This window comes from Heptranchias perlo, chromosome 40 (assembly GCF_035084215.1).
Source record: "Heptranchias perlo isolate sHepPer1 chromosome 40, sHepPer1.hap1, whole genome shotgun sequence".
NCBI classification, from domain to species: domain Eukaryota; kingdom Metazoa; phylum Chordata; class Chondrichthyes; order Hexanchiformes; family Hexanchidae; genus Heptranchias; species Heptranchias perlo.
In genome coordinates this window covers 2920258-2941976 of record NC_090364.1, presented here as the reverse complement: position 1 = coordinate 2941976, position 21719 = coordinate 2920258, and the positions used below count along the sequence as shown (strand labels likewise).

Sequence of the window (21719 nt, the reverse complement as noted above, 5' to 3'; positions counted from 1 at the left end):
AAAAAAGTCTCAGTCTATCCAACCTCTCCCTATAAGTCAAACCATCAAGTCCCGGTAGCATCCGAGTAATTATTTTCTGCACTCTTTCTAGTTTAATAATATCCTTTCTATAATAGGGTGACCAGAACTGTACACAGTATTCCAAGTGTGGCCTTACTAATGTCTTGTACAACTTCAACAAGACATCCCAACTCCTGTATTCAATGTTCTGACCAATGAAACCAAGCATGCTGAATGCCTTCTTCACCACCCTATCCACCTGTGACTCCACTTTCAAGGAGCTATGAACCTGTACTCCGAGATCTCTTTGTTCTATAACTCTCCCCAACGCCCTACCATTAACGGAGTAGGTCCTGGCCCGATTCGATCTACCAAAATGCATCACCTCACATTTATCTAAATTAAACTCCATCTGCCATTCATCGGCCCACTGGCCCAATTTATCAAGATCCCGTTGCAATCCTAGATAACCTTCTTCACTGTCCACAATGCCACCAATCTTGGTGTCATCTGCAAACTTACTAACCATGCCTCCTAAATTCTCATCCAAATCATTAATATAAATAACAAATAACAGCGGACCCAGCACCGATCCCTGAGGCACACCGCTGGTCACAGGCCTCCAATTTGAAAAACAACCCTCTACACCCACCCTCTGTCTTCTGTCGTCAATCCAATTTTGTATCCAATTGGCTACCTCACCTTGGATCCCGTGAGATTTAACCTTATGTAACAACCTACCATGCGGTACCTTGTCAAAGGCTTTGCTAAAGTCCATGTAGACCACGTCTACTGCACAGCCCTCATCTATCTTCTTGGTTACCCCTTCAAAAAACTCAATCAAATTCGTGAGACATGATTTTCCACTCACAAAACCATGCTGACTGTTCCTAATCAGTCCCTGCCTCTCCAAATGCCTGTAGATCCTGTCTCTCAGAATACCCTCTAACAACTTACCCACTACAGATGTCAGGCTCACCGGTCTGTAGTTCCCAGGCTTTTCCCTGCCGCCCTTCTTAAACAAAGGCACAACATTTGCTACCCTCCAATCTTCAGGCACCTCACCTGTAGCTGTCGATGATTCAAATATCTCTGCTAGGGGACCCGCAATTTCCTCCCTAACCTCCCATAACGTCCTGGGATACATTTCATCAGGTCCCGGAGATTTATCTACCTTGATGCGCGTTAAAACTTCCAGCACCTCCCTCTCTGTAATATGTACACTCCTCAAGACATCACCATTTATTTCCCCAAGTTCCCTAACATCCATGCCTTTCTCAACCGTAAATACCGATGTGAAATATTCATTTAGGATCTCACCCATCTCTTGTGGTTCCGCACATAGATGACCTTGTTGATCCTTAAGAGGCCCTACTCTCTCCCTAGTTACTCTTTTGCCCTTTATGTATTTGTAGAAACTCTTTGGATTCTCCTTTGCCTTATCTGCCAAAGCAATCTCATGTCCCCTTTTTGCCCTCCTGATTTCTCTCTTAACTCTACTCCGGCAATCTCTATACTCTTCAAGGGATCCACTTGATCCCAGCTGCCTATGCATGTCATATGCCTCCTTCTTCTTTTTGACTAGGGCCTCAATCTCCCGAGTCATCCAAGGTTCCCTACTTCTACCAGCCTTGCCCTTCACTTTATAAGGAATGTGCTTACCCTGAACCCTGGTTAACACACTTTTGAAAGCCTCCCACTTACCAGACGTCCCTTTGCCTGCCAACAGACTCTCCCAATCAACTTCTGAAAGTTTCTGTCTAATACCATCAAAATTGGCCTTTCCCCAATTTAGAATTTTAACTTTTGGGCCAGACCTATCCTTCTCCATAGCTATCTTAAAACTAATGGAATTATGATCACTGGTCCCGAAGTGATCCCTCACTAACACTTCTGTCACCTGCCCTTCCTTATTTCCCAAGAGGAGGTCAAGTTTTGCCCCCTCTCTAGTCGGGCCATCCACATACTGAATGAAAAATTCCTCCTGAATACACTCAACAAATTTCTCTCCATCGAAGCCCCTAATGCTATGGCTGTCCCAGTCAATGTTGGGAAAGTTAAAGTCCCCTACTATTACCACCCTATTTTTCTTGCAGCTGTCTGTAATCTCCTTACATATTTGCTCCTCAATTTCCCGTTGACTATTTGGGGGTCTGTAGTACAATCCTATCAAAGTGATCTCTCCCTTCTTATTTTTCAGTTCTACCCATATAGACTCAGTGGGCGAACCCTCGGATATATCCCCTCTCACTACTGCCGTGATGTTCTCCCTAATCAAGAACGCAACTCCCCCTCCTCTCTTACCTCCTGCTCTATCTTTCCTATAGCATCTGTACCCTGGAACATTGAGCTGCCAGTCCTGCCCCTCCCTTAGCATTGTTTCAGTAATAGCTATAACATCCCAGTCCCATGTACCCATCCATGCCCTGAGTTCATCTGCCTTGCCCATCAGACTTCTTGCATTGAAATAAATGCAGTTTAATCTAGACTTCCCTTGGTCTTTGCCCTGCTTTCTCAGACCATCTGTCCGGTCATGTTTTGTACACTCTCCCTTACTGCCTTTTGTTTCTGTCACCACTTTACTTCCCACTGACTTCCTGCATCGGTTCCCATCCCCCTGCCACATTGGTTTAAACCCTCCCCAACAGCACTAGCAAACACTCCCCCTCGGGCATTGGTTCCAGTCCTGCCCAGATGCAGACCGTCCAATTTGTACTGGTCCCACCTCCCCCAGAACCGGTTCCAATGGCCCAGGAATTTGAATCCCTCCCTCTTGCACCACCTCTCAAGCCACATATTCATCTTAGCTATCCTGTCGTTCCTACTCTGACTAGCCCGTGGCACTGGTAGCAATCCTGAGATTACTACCTTTGAGGTCCTACTTTTTAGTTTAACTCCTAACTCCCTAAATTCAGCTTGTAGGACCTCATCCCATTTTTTACCTATATCGTTGGTACCTATATGCACCACGACAACTGGCTGTTCACCCTCCCCCTCCAGAATGTCCTGCAGCCGCTCCGAGACATCCCTGACCCTTGCACCAGGGAGGCAACATACCATCCTGGAGTCTCGGTTGCGTCCGCAGAAAAGCCTGTCTATTCCCCTTACAATCGAGTCCCCTATCACTATAGCTCTGCCACTCTTTTTCCTGCCCTCCTGTGCAGCAGAGCCAGCCATGGTGCCATGAACCTGGCCACTGCCACCTTCCCCTGGTGAGCCATCTCCCCCAACAGTATCCAAAACGGTATACCTGTTTTGGAGGGAGACGACCGCAGGTGACCCCTGCACTGCCTTCCTACTCTTCCTCTGTCTGTTGGTCACCCATTCACTATCTCCCTCAGTAATTTTTATCTGTGGTGTGACCAACTCACTGAACGTGCTATCCACGACTTCCTCAGCATCGCGGATGCCCCAAAGTGAGTCCATCCGCAGCTCCAGAGCCGTCAAGCGGTCAAACAGTAGCTGCAGTTGGACACACTTCCCGCAGGTGAGGGAACCAGGGACACAGGAAGGATCCCTGAATTCCCACATCCCACAAGAGGAACATGACACGGGTCTGGGATCTCCTGCCATGACTTAACCCTTAAGTTAGCTTAACAACAACTACAATGTCAAGAGAAAAAAAAAGGAAAGAAAAACTACTTACCAGTCACCAGCCAATCACTTACCTGTTGGCTGTGACTTTGTGCCTCCAGCAGCTGCAGGAGCTCGATCCTCCTCCTCCTCCTCCTCCTCGATCCTCCTCCTCCTCCTCCTCCTCGATCCTCCTCCTCCTCCTCCTCCTCCTCGATCCTCCTCCTCCTCCTCCTCCTCCTCGATCCTCCTCCTCGTCAACTCGCTCGCCCTCCTCACAGGGACCTTGATTCACTGAACCTACTCACCAATCAGCTGCCTCCCCTGTGCCGCGTCCCTTTTTCACTGGTGACGTCACCTCTGGAACTCCGCCGCTGGTCCCAGTTTATCCCCCTCCGATCTCCCTTAGCTCGGCTCTCCTGCTCTCGGGCCCTCCTTTATCCGCCTCCGATCTCGCTCGGCTCGGCTCTCCCGCTCTCGGGCCCTCCTTTATCCCCCTCCGATCTCGCTCAGCTCGGCTCTCCCGCCCTCGGGCCCTCCTTTATCCCCCTCTCGGGCCCTCCTTTATCCCCCTCTCGGGCCCTCCTTTATCCCCCTCCGATCTCGCTCAGCTCAGAGTTTTGGATGAGTCCAAGTTTATGGAGGGTGGAAGTTGGGAGGCCGGCCAGGAGAGCATTGGAATAGCTGAGTCTAGAGGTAACAATTGTTGGACTATAACCTGGTGTTGTAAGATTCCTTACATTAGAGATAACAAGGCAGGGGTGAGGGTTTCAGCAGCAGATAAGCTGAGGCGGGATGGAGACGGGCGATATGACGGAGGTGGAAGTACGCGGTTTTGGTGATGGAGAGGAAATGGGGTCAGAAGGTGAAATAGGATGCCAAGGTTGCAAACGGTTTGGTTTAGCCTCAGTCTGACACTCCCAATGCAGTACTGAGGGAGCACTGTCACAGGTACCGTGGAACAGGGACGGAGTCGGTGGCCGGCAAGTATATTTACAAATCCAACATTGCTTCGTATCCCATGTAATGAAGTTAATATGTCCCTAATGCCATGTGGATTTGGATTAAAGACCCTACATTGCAATGGAAGATAAAGGCCTACAGAGACCATTAACCACCCTGTAATGTGTGTGTCTATCATATTTTGATATCCATCTGTAATATTTGGCATCACTAAGCAGTGCTGACACACAGCCCCAATGCTCTTTGATATACCCTGATCGTACTTTGACAAAGGAACAGCTTCAAAGTTGCCTTTCCTTTACCATGTAAGGACTAAGAATCCCTGCCATTGTCATAATCAAGAATCCAAACCTTTTAAGAAAAAGAAAAGAAAGAATTTGCATTTCTATATCACCTTTCACAACCTCAGGACGTCCCAAAGTGCTTCACAGCCTCACAGCCAATGAAGTACTTTTTGAAGTGTAGTCACTGTTGTGATGTAAGAAATGCAACAGCCAATTTGCGCACAGCAAGATCCCACAAACAGCAATGTGATAATGACCAGATAATCTGTTTTAGTGATGTTGGTTGAGGGAGGAATATTGGCCAGAACACCGGGGAGAACTCCCCCTGCTCTTCTTCGAAATAATACCATGGGATCTTTTACTTCCACCTGTGAGGGCAGACGGGGCCTCGGTTTAACATCTCATCCGAAAGACGGCACCTCCGACAGTGCAGCACTCCCTCAGCACTGGCACTGGGAGTGTCGGCCAGGATTATGCGCTCAGGTCTCTGGAGTGGGGCTTGAACCCATGACCTTCTGACTCGGAGGCGAGGGTGCTGCCCACTCCAGAATATTGCAGGAGGTTAGTGATGAGACTACCCTCAATTTTCCAAAAATTGTTTGGGAACAGTATCGTACGAAAGGACTGGAGGCTGTTGAAGGTTACACTCCTGTTGAAAAGGGAGGAGACGATAAGTCTGGTAACTATAAATCAGCTAGTCTCCTGTTGACGGTAGAAAAACTGCTAGAGAGCGTGATAAGAGATAATATAAGTCAACACTTAGAACGGTATGGGCTAATCAGGGGCAGTCAGCATGGATTTGTAAAGGGCAGTTCATGCTTGATGAATTTAGTTGAATTCTCGGAGGATATTACCAAAACTGTAGACAAAGGGATTGCAGTGGATGTGTGGTATATTTGGACTTTCAGAAAGGATTTGATCAGGCGCCAGTGACAAAAAAAAATGAGGCATTTTTCTCGCAGGCGTATTGCTTTGTTCCTTTTCCTTGGGGCCACTCGGGAGTAAAATGAAGTATTACCGGCAGTTTCGTCAAGCTGAGGAGAATATACATTACAGTCTGACGTGGCCAGTGCATTAGTATTCATCTGTAGCTCATTCCTGTGGCACACAGGGCTGTTAAATATGCAGATGACTGTTAAATGCCAATCCTTAGCCCTGTTCTTCCGAATCAGCATTCCTGATAGATATCCAGACAAATGTTCATATCCTACAATTACAGACTGATCAAAGTGTACCAGCACGGATCAATGGGATTAGTACGAAGGCATCGATTCAATCGCCCCATGTGATTGACATCCTGGGGCTCTTTTATAAATGATGTGGAGATGCCGGTGATGGACTGGGGTTGACAAATGTAAGGAATCTTACAACGCCAGGTTATAGTCCAACTCACAAGCTTTCGGAGGCTTTCTCCTTCGTCAGGTGAGCGAGTGTGGGATTCCATGGAAGGTTGCCGCATTTATAGTCAGAGAACAATACCTGGTGATTACAGATAATCTTTCCAACTGCCCATTGTCAAGGCAATCAAAGTGTTCAGACAGAGTGGTGTTACCTGCAGGACCACCGAATACACAAACGGCCATGACAAAAGACAGAGAGAGAGAGAGAGAGAAACATCCGAAAGGAAGAGAAAGACAGAGAATGACCCGTTGTGTTAATAACAGATAACTTTTTTTCGCTGGTGGGGTTACGTGTGGCGTGACATGAACCCAAGATCCCGGTTGAGGCCGTCCTCATGGGTGCGGAACTTGGCTATCAATTTCTGTTCGACGATTTTGCGTTGTCGTGTGTCTCGAAGGCCGCCTTGGAGAACGCTTACCCGAAGATCGGTGGCTGAATGTCCTTGACTGCTGAAGTGTTCCCCGACTGGGAGGGAACCCTCCTGTCTGGCGATTGTTGCGCGGTGTCCGTTCATCCGTTGTCGCAGTGTCTGCATGGTCTCGCCAATGTACCATGCTCCGGGGCATCCTTTCCTGCAACGTATGAGGTAGACAACGTTGGCCGAGTCACAGGAGTATGAACCATGTACCTGGTGGGTGGTGTCCTCTCGTGCGATGGTGGTGTCTGTGTCGATGATCTGGCAAGTCTTGCAGAGGTTGCTGTGGCAGGGTTGTGTGGTGTGGTGGACGCTGTTCTCCTGAAAGCTGGGTAATTTGCTGCGAACGATGGTCTGTTTGAGGTTGGGTGGCTGTTTGAAGGCGAGTAGTGGAGGTGTGGGGATGGCCTTAGCGAGGTGTTCGTCGTCATCGATGACATGTTGAAGGCTGCGGAGAACATGGCGTAGTTTCTCCGCTCTGGGGAAGTACTGGACGACGAAGGGTACTCTGTCAGTCTTCTGAGGAGGTCTATGCGATTTTTCGCTGTGGCCCGTCGGAACTGTCGATCGACGATCCAAGAAGATCGCGCATATAGACACAGACATCAAGTTTTTACAGAGCTTGCGGCGTCTGCTGTAGAGTTGGTGTACGAGATGGTTGCGGAGTGTGCGAGAGGTACGACGGCAGAGTCTCTCAGCGTAATCTGAGTTGTATGTCGACTTGAGTGGGTTCGTGATCTGTAGTCCTTTCGGGATCTTGTCTGCTTTCTTGCAGCTCTGTAAAAACTTGATGTCTGTGTCTATATGCGCGATCTTCTTGGATCGTCGATCGACAGTTCCGACGGGCCACAACGAAAAATCGCATAGACCTCCTCAGAAGACTAACACGGGACGCAACCAACAGAGTACCCTTCGTCGTCCAGTACTTCCCCGGAGCGGAGAAACTACGCCATGTTCTCCGCAGCCTTCAACATGTCATCGATGATGACGAACACCTCGCTATGGCCTTCCCCACACCTCCACTACTCGCCTTCAAACAGCCACCCAACCTCAAACAGACCATCGTTCGCAGCAAATTACCCAGCTTTCAGGAGAACAGCATCCACGACACCACACAACCCTGCCACGGCAACCTCTGCAAGACATGCCAGATCATCGACACAGATACCACCATCACACGAGAGGACACCACCCACCAGGTATATGGTTCATACTCCTGTGACTCGGCCAACGTTGTCTACCTCATACGTTGCAGGAAAGGATGCCCCGGAGCATGGTACATTGGCGAGACCATGCAGACACTGCGACAACGAATGAACGGACACCGCGCAACAATCGCCAGACAGGAGGGTTCCCTCCCAGTCGGGGAACACTTCAGCAGTCAAGGACATTCAGCCACCGATCTTCGGGTAAGCGTTCTCCAAGGCGGCCTTCGAGACACACGACAACGCAAAATCGTTGAACAGAAATTGATAGCCAAGTTCCGCACCCATGAGGACGGCCTCAACCGGGATCTTGGGTTCATGTCACGCTACACGTAACCCCACCAGCGAAAAAAAGTTATCTGTTTTTAACACAACGGGTCATTCTCTGTCTTTCTCTTCCTTTCGGATGTTTCTCTCTCTCTCTCTCTGTCTTTTGTTATGGCCGTTTGTGTATTCGGTGGTCCTGTAGGTAACATCACTCTGTCTGAACACTTTGATTGCCTTGACAATGGGCAGTTGGAAAGATTATCTGTAATCACCAGGTATTGTTCTCTGACTATAAATGCGGTAACCTTCCATGGAATCCCACACTCGCTCACCTGACGAAGGAGAAAGCCTCTGAAAGCTTGTGATTTTCAAATAGAACAGTTGGACTATAACCTGGTGTTGTAAGATTCCTTACTCTTTTATAAAGTTATAGATTTGATTGACAGGTATACCTGAGGGGGAGAGGTGCGTCCGGTCTGCGAGAGAGGTGTGGCCATGATTCCTGTCATCTCTTTGACAGACGGCTCTGTAGCCAGGAACTGCCAAATATGGGCTTATATTTGACCAGATGTAGCCAATCTGAAGCCAGAAGAGAGACACAGCTGGTCAGAATACTCAGTGGTAACACACAGCCAAGTAAGGAGTAAAGGAACCATATTTCAAGGGCGCGTTAAGGCCGAGCGCAGGAGAAGTGCCTTTGTCGTGTTTGACACGTTCAGGCGATTAGTAACGTTTTGAACGACTGTAAATTTACTGTTTGTACTGAGTAATGTTCTTTTACATGTTTAATGTTCAGTATGTTTGCCCGTATCCTAACTCACACCAAGTCCCGTTCATCCATCACCCCCTGTGCTCGCTGACCTACATTGGCTCCCAGTCTGGCAACGCCTCGATTTTAAAATTCTCATCCTTGTTTTCAAATCCCTCCATGGCCCTCGCCCCCTCGCTATCTCTGTGACCTCCTCCAGCCCTACAATCCTCCGAGATCTTTGCACTCCTCCAATTCTGGCCTCTTGCGCATCCCCGATTTTCGTCGCTCCACCATTGGCGGCCGTGCCTTCAGCTGCCTGGGCCCTAAGCTCTGGAATTCCCTCCCTAAACCTCTCCGCCTCTCTCCCTCTTTAAGATGCTTCTTAAAACCTACCTCTTTGACCAAGCTTTTAATCACCCATCCTAATATCTAAAAGTGATGTCAAATTGTGTTTGATAATCGCTCCAGTGCAGCATCTTGGGATATTTTACTATGTTAAAGGTGCTGAAACAAGGCGCAGAAACTCCGGATGAAACTAGAACAGAAAGGGAGGTGTTAAAGACTCTTTTCACACAAAGTGTAATTAGAAGGCGGCAGCCAGCAGCAAACGAGGTTAAAGAAGCAGAGTTAGTCACAAATAATTAACAGTCCATCACCTGGCATCTCCACATCACAATTAAAAGGGAATTAGATAAACTCTCGAAGCTGAAAAATATTAATGAGTACGACGACAGAGCAGGGAAATGGGCGTGAGCTTCGACATGGAGCTAGTATAATGGGCCGAATGTCCTCCTCCTGTGTTGGAATTTCTATGTTTCTAGAACCTCTTATTGTATACAAAAACAGCCAATGCTGGAAAACACTCAGCAGGTCAGGCAGCATATGTGGGGAGAGGAAACATTACCAGCACTTGCTGTCTGAAAAAATGGGAGCAGTGGTTCTGATCTGAAGTTATTGAAATCAGTGTTAAGTCTGGAAGGTTGTAAAGTGCCTAATGGAAAGATGAGGTGCTGTTCCTCGAGCTTCCGCTGAGCTTCATTGGAACAGCGTAAGAGGCCGAGGACAGAGAGTTCAGAGTGGGAATAGGACGGGGAATTAAAATGGCAAGTGACCGGCAGGTCAAGGGTCACGCTTGCGGACTGAGCGGAGGTGTTGACCGAGGCGGTCGTCCAATCTGCGTTTGTTCTCTCCGATGTAAAGGAGACCGCATCGTGAGCAACGAATACAGTACATTAAGTTGGAAGAAGTCCAAGTAAATCGCTGTTTCACCTGGAAGGAGTGTTTGGGACCCTGGACGGTGGGAAGGGAGGAGGTGAAGGGGAGGAGTATATTTGGGAATTGCTAACTTAGGTGGAGCTGCCTTAAGGGGACATTCAGTCTTAATTCATTCTGATAAAATTCTGACATATATTCGCTGCCACATTTAAAATTCCAGATGCAAATCTCCAGTGAAAGTGTAATGAGCACAGAATATTCTCCTTATAAATTGTATTCAACAGGATGAGTCTATCTCTCCTTTGTTCCCGTTAATGAGACCAGTGCGATTTGCCTCGCTAGTCTCTTTTGGTGTGCGTGCCACGTTAATCCCACCATGTAGTGTGGCCTGATAACCTCCCTTCAGGCCGTCAACAATAACAGCTTGCTCGCTGCTCTCCTTGTGAAGCTAATGCAACCTCCTACAACCTTACCCATCTCTTATTTCCCTCCCAGACTTGCAAACCTACCCCAGCAGAAGTATGCAATACATAGTTTTTTAAAAAGTGAATGCGCTGCATTATAAGTAAATCCCTGACCACGGAGGATTTATTTTAACTATGCTGACATCTCATAGTGTCCTTATCAAACTCAAGGGTTTAGAAATTAAACATCCTGGAGATAGGAACAGGAGGAGGCCATTCAGCCCCTCGATCCTGTTCCGCCATTCAAGTCGATCATTGCTGATCTGTACCTCAACTCCATTTACCTGCCTTTTCTCCCTTGATACCCTTACCCCAAAAAAATCTATCGATCTCAGTCTTGAAAGATTCAATGGAGCCCCAGCCTCCACAGGGGGAGAGAGTTCTGGATGTCCACTACCCTTTGTGTGAAGGATGGAGCTTCACGGTGCAGTCCTGGGCCATGTGTTGCCCTTTCTCCAATTTCCCGCATGACATGTTCCCGATCCCATTCACCCAATCATTAGGGAAGAGTCGAGTAGAACCCCCCAACGGAAAATGGGCAGAGGCTCAGTTGCCGCAATCCCATGGAACTCCCAACTCCTCCGACTTTAAGAATGATGGGAAAAGCCTAGAAGCAGTGCGGGAAATAAAGAAAGAGAAAAAGGAGATATTACAAATCCAGATGGGACAGCGGTTTTCAAAATACTAATTTCACTTTCACAGTGATTCTCATTGTTTAAACAGGTTGAAGACTAAAAACTTTGTTAAAGTAGTGCAGAGAGGAATTTCACATGGGTGCCATGTTACGCCCATCATGCATCAAACGATCGTATGGTAAAGAAAGAACTTGCATTTATTCAGTGCCTTATCACATCCTCAGGACTTCTCAAAGCAATTGGCCGCCAAAGAATTGTTTTGTTTTTAAAGTGCAGTCGCTGTTTTATAGACAAACACAGCAACCAATTTATGCACAGCGAGGTCCCACAAACAGCAGATGAGGTAAATAAATAGTTCATTTGTTGCTGGTGGTGTTGATTGATAGGTTAGTATCCCATCACATCATTTTTCAGCCCATATTTGACTTTGATCTCCATATTTACAATAACAACAGATTAACACGATTAACAGTGAAGTTGTATGATCAGAGAGAGACTTGCTGGCGTTATATGATCAGAGACCCTCGATGAGTACATCAAAAAAATGACTAACAGTGCCTCCATACAAGAAAACTCATTTCCCTATTGACACAGATTTAATCTAGCTAGAGAAAGAAAGAAGAATTTGCATTTCTATAGCGCCTTTCATGACCTCAGGACGTCCCAAAGTGCTTTACAGCCAATGGAGTACTTTTGAAGTGTAATCACTGTGTAATGTAGGGATATCATCATCCAATCCGAATATAACACCTCCACGCCTGCATTCATTGACATAGCAACCACTTTGAGGTTGAGCACAGCTGCTGGCAGCTGGATTTATCGCTTGGCACATCAAACAAATGTCCGTAACCGGACCCAAGATCAAAGAATGTCTTCACTGGTGCTTCAGATCGTTCAGTGCTGCCGGACATTGTGGAGGCGATTTTCATCTCACTCCCGTAGGGTCTGCGCCTAAAAATTGCACAGAGGGTTGACCCATTGACTGACCACTGGTCGTCCGCCCTGTCAGGCACTGCAAAGGTTTTCCCTCCCACCTTTAGCTGCTGCTCCCTTTCACTCCTGATGCTTCTACCCTTTAAGATGCCGCAGCATCGATTTCTCGCCCTCCCAATTGGCCAGCTGCCTTCAGGTTGCGCGATTAGCATTGACATCTCACTGATTCAATGTTAATGACCACAAAGATTGATTGGGCTTCCCATTGACTGCACCAGGAGCAGACACTCTGCCATCTCCTACCTGATTGGCATCCTGTAGGATCGTCTCCCCCCCCTTTATTTTAAAGACTCTGTACATAATATCAGTTGGTTCTGGTTGCGTTTTCAAGATGTACGTACACAGCCAGAACAGGACATTTTCGATTTTCATCATCGATCGTGAATCTAACTCGTATGTTATTACCAAATTTATTTTGTTCCCTTCTATTTATGTAAATAGAATCTCTGGAATGCCCTTCCTGAACCTCTCTCCCCTCCTTTAAGACGCTCCTTGAAACCTGCCTTTTGGTCACCTGTCCTAATATCTCTTTATGTGGCTTGGTGTCAAATTTTGTTTGATAATCGCTCCTGTGAAGCACCTTGGGACGTTTTACTATGTTAAATGTGCGATATAAATGCACGTCATTGTTATTATCGTGTGGGACAGAATGATGGTGATGAAGCATTGAGGGTAGAATGTAAGAGCTGCCATTGAACCCTCAACATCACTAATTCAATGGACCAAAAACTAAGAGAATATAACAACTACTAGATGAAAATAGGCCAAGGTCCATCTCGTTCACCTTCTACCATCCTGGTAGTCACATGATACGATGATAATGGATAATTATAACAATCAATCTCTATCAATCAGTCTCCAACAGACCCAGACATGAGGTGAGGAAAACCCCCAGTGGTGGAGAGCTTTGGGAACCAGAGGTCCAAAGTCACCTGTTCCTCCCGAGTATGTTACACTCATCACATGTCAGGTCTCAAATCACTCATACACTGTATCCCAAAATGTTCTTTTCTGAAAGAAATCTATTTAATTTGCATTTGAATGAAGTAACACCAATCTACCTATAATATCAATTATACATGAGTGGAATATTAACGCACCGGGTATTATAGTTTCAGTAAAGGTTCCATCAGTTTTCTGAATTTAAGAAAAGTTTAGTGTAAGTAATTTTAGATGAGCATTAACAACAATATAAATAGCAACATGGAGAGCTACAGAGGGAAGTCACTCTGGAGGTTTACTAATGGACTGACTTGTTCAGTGTTAAAAGCATCCACATGCAGGCTCCAGCCATCACTAGAATCTATAGTTCGAATAATGATCTCCTACCATGTCCTCAGGGGGTCCAAAGCGCTTCGCAGCCAATGAAGCACTTTTGAAGCTCAGTCACTGTTGTAATGCAGGAATCACAGCAGCCAATTTACACACAGTCAAACAGTAGGACCAGCTTCACCACACGGACTGCAGCGGTTCAAGGAGGCGGCTCACCACCACCTTCTCAAGGGGCAACTAGGGATGGGCAATAAATGCCGGCCTCGCCAGCAGCGCCCACATCCCCAGAATCAATTTTTTTTTTTTAAAAAGCAAGGTCCCACAAAGTTTGCTCAGGGAGGCTTTCAAATATTTACAGCGAAAGTTTATACTACTGTAAACTGCTCATTTGAAGTACAAAACTGTGCTTGTACACCCAGAGTGTACAACACCCACATCTCACTTGTTCTACAACTAGACAAAATGAATGATCCTGACCTAGAACAATAGATCAGCAAGTGAAAGACTGAGGGAGGATATGTCCTTCAATGAAGAGGTGGACCTCCTGGTTGCTTGGTGGCACAACTGGCGCTCACATCTGGCCAGAAATTGTTCACTTCTATTGTTTAAAGGAGTGGGAAAGGTTACCACAAGAAGAGAAAATGGGAAAGGTTGACCATGTTAACGGGCAAAATGGCCACCCTCTAGAGGGGACAAGCAAGCGCATTGTATCCAATACCATTCCCATCCAAAGGGAGAAAAGGTCAATATAAACATGGGCAAGATGGTCAGTCTCCAGCAGGAGATGGAAATGGTCACTAAGGAGGGAGGGTTTGACACTATAAAAGGCAAGGAAGAGGAAGGGACAAGATGGTATTCAGCTTATCTGAGACAACAAAACCAGATTGCCTCCCCACAAATGAAGGTCGTTGTAAAAAGTGATCAAGTTCGTCATGTGATTGTCAGGTAACGACAGAGTTGAGCGCTGGGGTGAATAGCTCATCATCATTCGCTGCCCATACTGATCCTGATCCATACTTGTGAACAATGATTAATTGGGTGAGGTACTAACTTACTGGAATCAAAACCCGACTTGAGTGATCAGAAGTTGAGAAAAATCCACGGTTTTATTTTAACCAAATCCAATTATCCAGTTTAAATTCAAGATGTTTCTGTTTATTAATAATGCCTCAGAAGATGTAATTCTGCTCTCCTTTATCATATTCATGACGCCCTTTTCAAGATCTTCATGATTTAGTAAGTAATTGTTTTAATTACCAACACCCCAGAGCAGCTATCTGCAGACAGTAATGGATTGCACTGAGGTTTAAGCTGACAGGAAGGAAGTTTGTTATCGCTTCAGTCTTTTCTGCACAACCAATTGATATCAGTCGGAAAATCATATCAGACCATTGATTACATTTCTGTTTAATTGAATAGGTTCAGGTTGTCAGGAGTCTCTCTCTCTAACACTAACGATGAGCCCCCTTTAATTCCCGGAAACTCCAGGACAATCCTGGAGGGTTGGCGACCCCTAACGAGAGAGAGTTGTCATCGAGGTTTGTGAATAGATAAAAAAAAACAACCAAATTCAATTGTGTTTTCAATTCAGCTCGACACTTGCCCTGTCTGTCAGCAGTGCTTTTATATTGAACTAGCGGTTGGGAGAAGCTCGCTCTGAACTAAACAAACTGTGCTCCAGTGTGGATCCTGTGTGATTAGACTTGACACTTCATACTGGAAGGGAAAGCACATAAACACCAGGAGGTGTAGCTGGGCTCGCTGCAAACTGTTTTCATTTTCAGCAGGCCGCAGGAATTGGCCCAGTGGCAGGAATTAGCCAAAGTGTAGAAAAACTTAAATTGAAAATTCAACCTTTCCTCTGGACAAAGTGACCTCCTTCCCCGTCACAACACAGGGACAGCACGACCAAAAGCGGCCGGGCCAGGCACCAGATTTAAAGCAAAGAAAGAAAGAACAGACTTGCATTTCTATAGCGCCTTTCACGTCCTCAGGACGTCCCAAAGCGCTTCACAGAGTGATAACTAATTTTTACCCATCCTCCTAAACTTGCTCTTGGGAGTAAACACACTTTAACTCACTGACCCTGTGTTAACCTTTCACTTTGATGGTTAAGAACTTGTGAAGGAGCAACTGGAGAGTTTCTCCCTGAGTTGCTTTCGCCTTCATTTTTAGCAGAAAGGATGATATGATGTTTGCCTACAGGCCTCACAGCAAGAGAATAACGACAGGGCTATTGCTAATGTGTTTGGATAGGCTCTCGTGCCATCTCCCAGATTCCCTGAGTTAAGTCGTGTTTGATTGCCATTGTGTTTAAAAAGAACATTTAACCAACTCTCAGGAGGCTTTGAGCAATTTCACCCCTTTAATGGAGACAGCCTTTGGCTCAGTGGGAGCGTTCCCGCCTCTGAGTCAGAAGGTTCAGGGTACAAACCCCACTCCAGACGGTCCTGGCTAGTGGAGACCGGAGCTCCAGACGGTCCTGGCTAGTGGAGACCGGAGCTCCAGACGGTCCCGGCGAGTGGAGACCGGAGCTCCAGACGGTCCCGGCTAATGGAGACCGGAGCTCCAGACGGTCCCGGGAGTGGAGACCAGAGATCCAGACGGACCCGGGCAGTGGAGACCGGAGCTCCAGACGGACCCGGGGAGTGGAGACCGGAGCTCCAGACAGTCCCGGGGACTGGAGACCAGAGATCCAGACAATCCCAGCAAGTGGAGACCGGAGCTCCAGACAGTCCCGGCAAGTGGAGACTGGAGCTCCAGACAGTCCCGGCAAGTGGAGACTGGAGCTCCAGACAGTCCTGGCAAGTGGAGACTGGAGCTCCAGACGGACCCGGGGAGTGGAGACTGGAGCTCTAGATGGTCCCGGGGAGTGGAGACCGGAGCTCTAGATGGTCCCGGCGGGTGGAGACTGGAGCTCCAGACAGTCCCGGCGGGTGGAGACTGGAGCTCCAGACAGTCCCGGGGAGTGGAGACCGGAGCTCTAGATGGTCCCGGCGGGTGGAGACTGGAGCTCCAGACGGTCCCGGCAAGTGGAGACCGGAGCTCCAGACAGTCCCGGCAAGTGGAGACTGGAGCTCCAGACGGACCCGGGGAGTGGAGACTGGAGCTCCAGACGGTCCCGGGGAGTGGAGACCGGAGCTCTAGATGGTCCTGGCGGGTGGAGACTGGAGCTCCAGACAGTCCCGGGGAGTGGAGACCGGAGCTCCAGACGGTCCTGGCGGGTGGAGACTGGAGCTCTAGATGGTCCCGGGGAGTGGAGACCGGAGCTCTAGATGGTCCCGGCGGGTGGAGACTGGAGCTCTGTTTCTGAATTCTGGGTTGACATCCAGTGGGTTTCTCATGTCCAGTGGGTGTGGGTGGCCCCCCCCACCTCATCCTATGGGTTGTCGGAGCCCATAAACCCCCCCCCCTCCCATCGGCTGGTATAAAGATGGTTACAGCCAAGGAGGGCGTGTTGTCGCAGCCTTTCAGACTGTTAATCAGCCTGCGAATCCTCCCACTACTTCACGCTGTTCTCTAAGGGAAGAGAGTGAATATACGAAAACGAGAACAGCCCCCAATTAATGCTGCTGTTTGACTCTTTCAGCTCTTCAAGGGCAAGTTCTACTACTGCCAGGGTCACGATATTCGCAATGTCACCAACAGGTCAGACTGCTTGCTGGCCAACTACAAGTGGATCCATCACAAGTACAACTTTGACAACCTCGGCCAGGTATGGATTTCGCACACGGTGACTCCCGTAACAGCTGGTCTGTCCTGATCACAGCCTGTGATGGGCGGTTTATCAGTAAATACAGTGAATGGAAAACGGCAGGTTCAAATCCGCTGTGTGGTGAGTTCTAGGTGGTGGAGAGGGATAAAGTGATGGGCCAGTCCTTCGTGCCACTTAGGTTTCTTGTAGCAGCTGACTCAACAGCGACCTGGACAAAGGACTAGGGAGCTGGTCACCCACCTGCTCTCTTGGCCAAAGAACTCTACAAGGCACAAGGTAGGAGGGGAGCTAAAGAAAAAGGGGAAATGACATGTTTCATTGCGGGAGAATGTTTCTCAAAGGAACAAATGTTTGGACTCGGTGACAATATGTCAACTGGCACGGTCTTTGGAGGGTAAACTCCTATAATAAGTGGAGAGGCAAGAGAAAATTCCCCTTAGAGCAGAGAAAGTTAAGGGGAGATTTAATAGAGGTGTTCAAAATTATGAGGGGTTTTGATAGAGTAAATAAGGAGAAACTGTTTCCAGTGGCAGGAGGGTCGAGAACCAGAGGACACAGATTTATGGTGATTGGCAAAAGAACCAGAGGGGAGATGAGGAGAAATTTTCTTTACGCAGCGAGTTGTTATGATCTGGAACGCGCTGCCTGAAAGGGCGGTAGAAGCAGATTCTTTCAAAAAGGAATTGGGTAAATATTTGAAGGGAAAAAATTTGCAGGGCTACGGGGAAAGGACTGGGGCGTGGGACTAACTGGATTGCTCTTACAAAGAGCCAGCATGGGCTCGAAGGGCCGAATGGCCTCCTTCTGTGCTGTAACCATTCCATGATACTCAGATTCTATAATATTCCTGTTCCAAGCATTCCTGTGTTCTTATGATGTTAAGATGGAAGTTGTCACCATGGCAACCATCAACCTTCCATTTTTGCAAACGGTATCTTGGTCTTCTCACCGCAGGCCCTGATGTCACTCTTCGTGCTCGCCTCGAAGGACGGCTGGGTCAATATCATGTACCACGGGCTGGATGCCGTTTCCATTGACCAGCAGGTAAAGACCCTGGACATTAAAAGAATGGCCTTGCATTTATATAGCACCTTTCACGACCTCAGGACATCCCAAAGCACTTTACAGCCAATTAAGTACTTTTTTTGAAGTGTAGCCACTGTTGTAATGTAGGGAAACGCGGCAGCCAATTTGCGCACAGCAAGATCCCACAAACCGCAATGTGATAAATGACCAAATCATCTGTTTTTTAGTGGTGTTGGTTGAGGGATAAATATTGTCTTAAGAAACTGGCGAGAACTCCCACTGCTCTTCTTCGAAATAGTGCTGTGGGATCTTTTACGTCCAACTGAGAGGGCAGATAGGGCCTCGGTTTAATGTCTCACTTGAAAGACGGCACCTCCGACAGTGCAGCGCTCCCTCGGTACTGCACTGGGAGTCGTCAGCCTAGATTTTGTGCTAAAGTCCCTGGAGTGGGACTTGAACCCACGACCTTCTGACTCAGAGGTGAGAGAGTGAGCCACGGCTGACACATTAAAAGGAGAAAAAAAACAAAGAATGAACTTGCATTTATATAGCACCTTTCGCGGCCTCAGGACGTCCCAAAGCGCTTTACAGCCAATGAAGTATGTTTGAAGTGTAGGCACTGTTGTAATGTAGGGAAAAGCAGCAGTCAATTTGCACACAGCAAGATCCCACGACCCGCAATGAGATAATCTGTTTTAGTGATTGGAAAACAGTACAGCTTTAAGGCAACCAGCAGACCTTTAACAGCTGCTGGCACCAATTAATACTCCCCTTTGTATCATGCGTTGTGCCCCAGGAGCGCTGCGATACTATGTAAACCAGCGACCTCGTGGTACAGCAGGAGGTAGCACCCAAATAATAGCACTCCCACTGCCCCAGTGTCAGGACCGCTTAATCTAGCACCTCAGATCCTCTGTCGGTGCTGGGACGTTGTAATTGGCCTCAGTGGTCCTAGGCCTGGGAGGGTATAATCAGTCATGTCCCTGGTCATTGTCCGGTCACCCTTGGTGAAAATGGCCCAAGAGTGGACATTGGGACAAGGACAGGAGCAGAATCAGCTGTGATGCCCACTCTACCGTCAGATATTTTTTAATATTCATTCTGGGGATGTGGGTGCCGCTGGCAAGGCTGTCATTTATTGCCCATCACTAGTTGCCCCTTGAGGAGGTGGTGGTGAGCCGCCTTAAAGCACTGCAGTCCGTGTGGTGAAGGTTCTCCCACAGTGCTGTTGGGAAGGGAGTTCCAGGATTTTGACCCAGCGAAGATGAAGGAACGGCCGATATATTTCCAAGTCGGGATGGTGTGTGACTTGGAGGGGAACGTGTAGGCGGTGGTGTCCCCATGATTCTGCTGCCCTTGTCCTTCTAGGTAGTGGAGGTGGCGGGTTTGGGAGGTGCTGTCGGAAAATAGCCTGCCGACACTCACTGCCAGGACTTACACTTTAGAGTGTACCCACTCGGATGAGGTACTCGGGGACTGTAGCACCTGTAGAGCTGAAGCACAGAAGGAGAAGGAGGAGGAGGAGAATCAACAGTAAAAAGAAGAAAAACTATATGAGGAGAGTCTGTGCATGAGCAACACTGTCGATTAGCTGGCAGACACTGCATCACCAGTAGATACGAACATACGAATTAAGAGCAGGAGTAGGCCATTCGGCCCCTCGAGCCTGCTCTGCCATTTGGTAAGATCATGGCTGATCTGATTGTGACCTGAACCCTACTTTCCCATCTACCTACGATAACCTTTGACTCCCTTGTTAATCAGGAATTGATCTAACTCCGCCTTAAAAATATTCAATGACCCTGCCTCCCCCGCTCTCTGGGGAAGGGAGTTCCACAGACTCAAGACCCTTTGAGAGAAAAAATTTCTCCTCATCTCCGTCTTAAATGGGAGACCCCTTATTTTTAAACTGTAGCCCCTAGTTCTAGTCTCTCCCACAAGGGGAAATCCTCTCAGCATCTACCCCTTCTAGTCCACTCAGGATCTTACATGTTTCAATAAGATCACCTCTCATTCTTCTAAACTCCAGTTTATACAGGCCCAACTTGTCCAACCTTTCCTCATAAGATAACCTCCTCATCCGAGGAATCAGTTGAGTGAACCTTCTCTGAACCACCTCCAAAGCAATTATGTCACAGATAACATAGGCGGAACAATAATGCAGGAGTTAGAGGCTTTGTCATTGATCCCTAGCTCTGTAACCTCCTCCAGCCCTACAATGCTCCGAGATCTCTGCACTCCTCCAATCCTGGCCTCTTGCACATCCCCCCATTTTAATCACCCCACCATTGGCGGCCGTGCCTTCAGCTGCCTGGGCCCTGAGCTCTGGAATTCCCTCCCTAAACCTCTCCGCCTCTCTCTCCTCCTTTAAGACGCTCCTTAAAACCTACCTCTTTAACCAAGCTTTTGGTCACCTGTCCCAATATCTCCTTATGTGACTCGGTGTCAAATTTTGTTTGATAATCGCTCCTGTGAAGCACTTTGGGACATTTTACTACGTTTAAGGCACTATTTAAATTCAGGTTGTTAATCGGAAGAGAGCTGAAACTAAACTGCAAAATGCAGATTTCATTAAAAGATATTTTAAGCAATGTGATTAAACAATCTTCTTAACTGGGTTATGTTGGTATCTATAACAGCAGACTGTTAGTTCCAGCGATGGGAGGCTGCCTGTGATTGTAGATGGATGGATTCCTACATACCAATGACATTGTTGGTCCTTCATTAGAATGAATGGATTCTCATAACAGATGGATAACACATAAGGTTATAAAACTAATTAAGTATTGAAATGGATCTTGCAAATTGGCTTAAAGGTTTAACTCACTTTTACGTTTGAAGTAGATGAACAGACTGGATCACATCCAAAGGCTCCATACGAGGCACAAATACATCTACACGTACATATGCTCTCTCGCAGTCTTAATTCTCCCCTGTCTGTCTCCCCGCCCCCTCTCGCTCTCTCCAACTGCCTGTCTATCTCTCCTCAATCTCCCCCTTACCATCTGTCTCTCCCTAGTTGTGTCTGTTTTATCGTTCTCTAGCAGTCTATCTTGGTTTCAGCTTTCTCTCTTTCTCTCTGCTCTCTTTTTACCTTTCACACTATGTCTCTCACTCTGTTTGATTCTTTGCCCATCTCTCTCTCTCTGACTCCTTTGCTCTCTTTGTCTCTCAGGAGTACTCCTCCAGGAAAGTTGAGGTCGCTCCTGCTCCCGGCGTCCCCCACCACCCCCTTCCCTCCCGTAAGACCCTCCCGAGAACCCCTACCCACGACCGCTCCTGTGCTGCCAGCCAGGTACGGTAGCATAGTGGTTATGTTACTGGACTAGTAATCCAGAGGCCTGGACTAATATTCCAGAGACATCAGTTTAAATCCTACCACGGCAGCTGGGGAATTTAAATTCAATTAATTAAATAAAAATCTGGAATTTAAAAAAACTAGTATCTGTAATGGTGGCCATGAAAGTACCGGATTGTCGTAAAAACCCATCTGGTTCACTAATGTCCTTTAGGGATGGAAACCTGCCGTCCTTTGCCCAT

General features: G+C 47.5%; 1 protein-coding gene across 1 annotated transcript in view; it reads left to right on the top strand.

The window, feature by feature from the left end:
* cacna1ia (calcium voltage-gated channel subunit alpha1 Ia) overlaps positions 1–21719 on the top strand; it is a 141125-nt gene that overhangs the window by 88412 nt on the left and 30994 nt on the right. Inside the window, exons 21-22 of the mRNA XM_067974165.1 lie at positions 17028–17153; positions 18108–18197. Coding sequence (XP_067830266.1) covers positions 17028–17153; positions 18108–18197 — 216 coding nt within the window. The remainder of the gene's footprint in view (positions 1–17027; positions 17154–18107; positions 18198–21719) is intronic.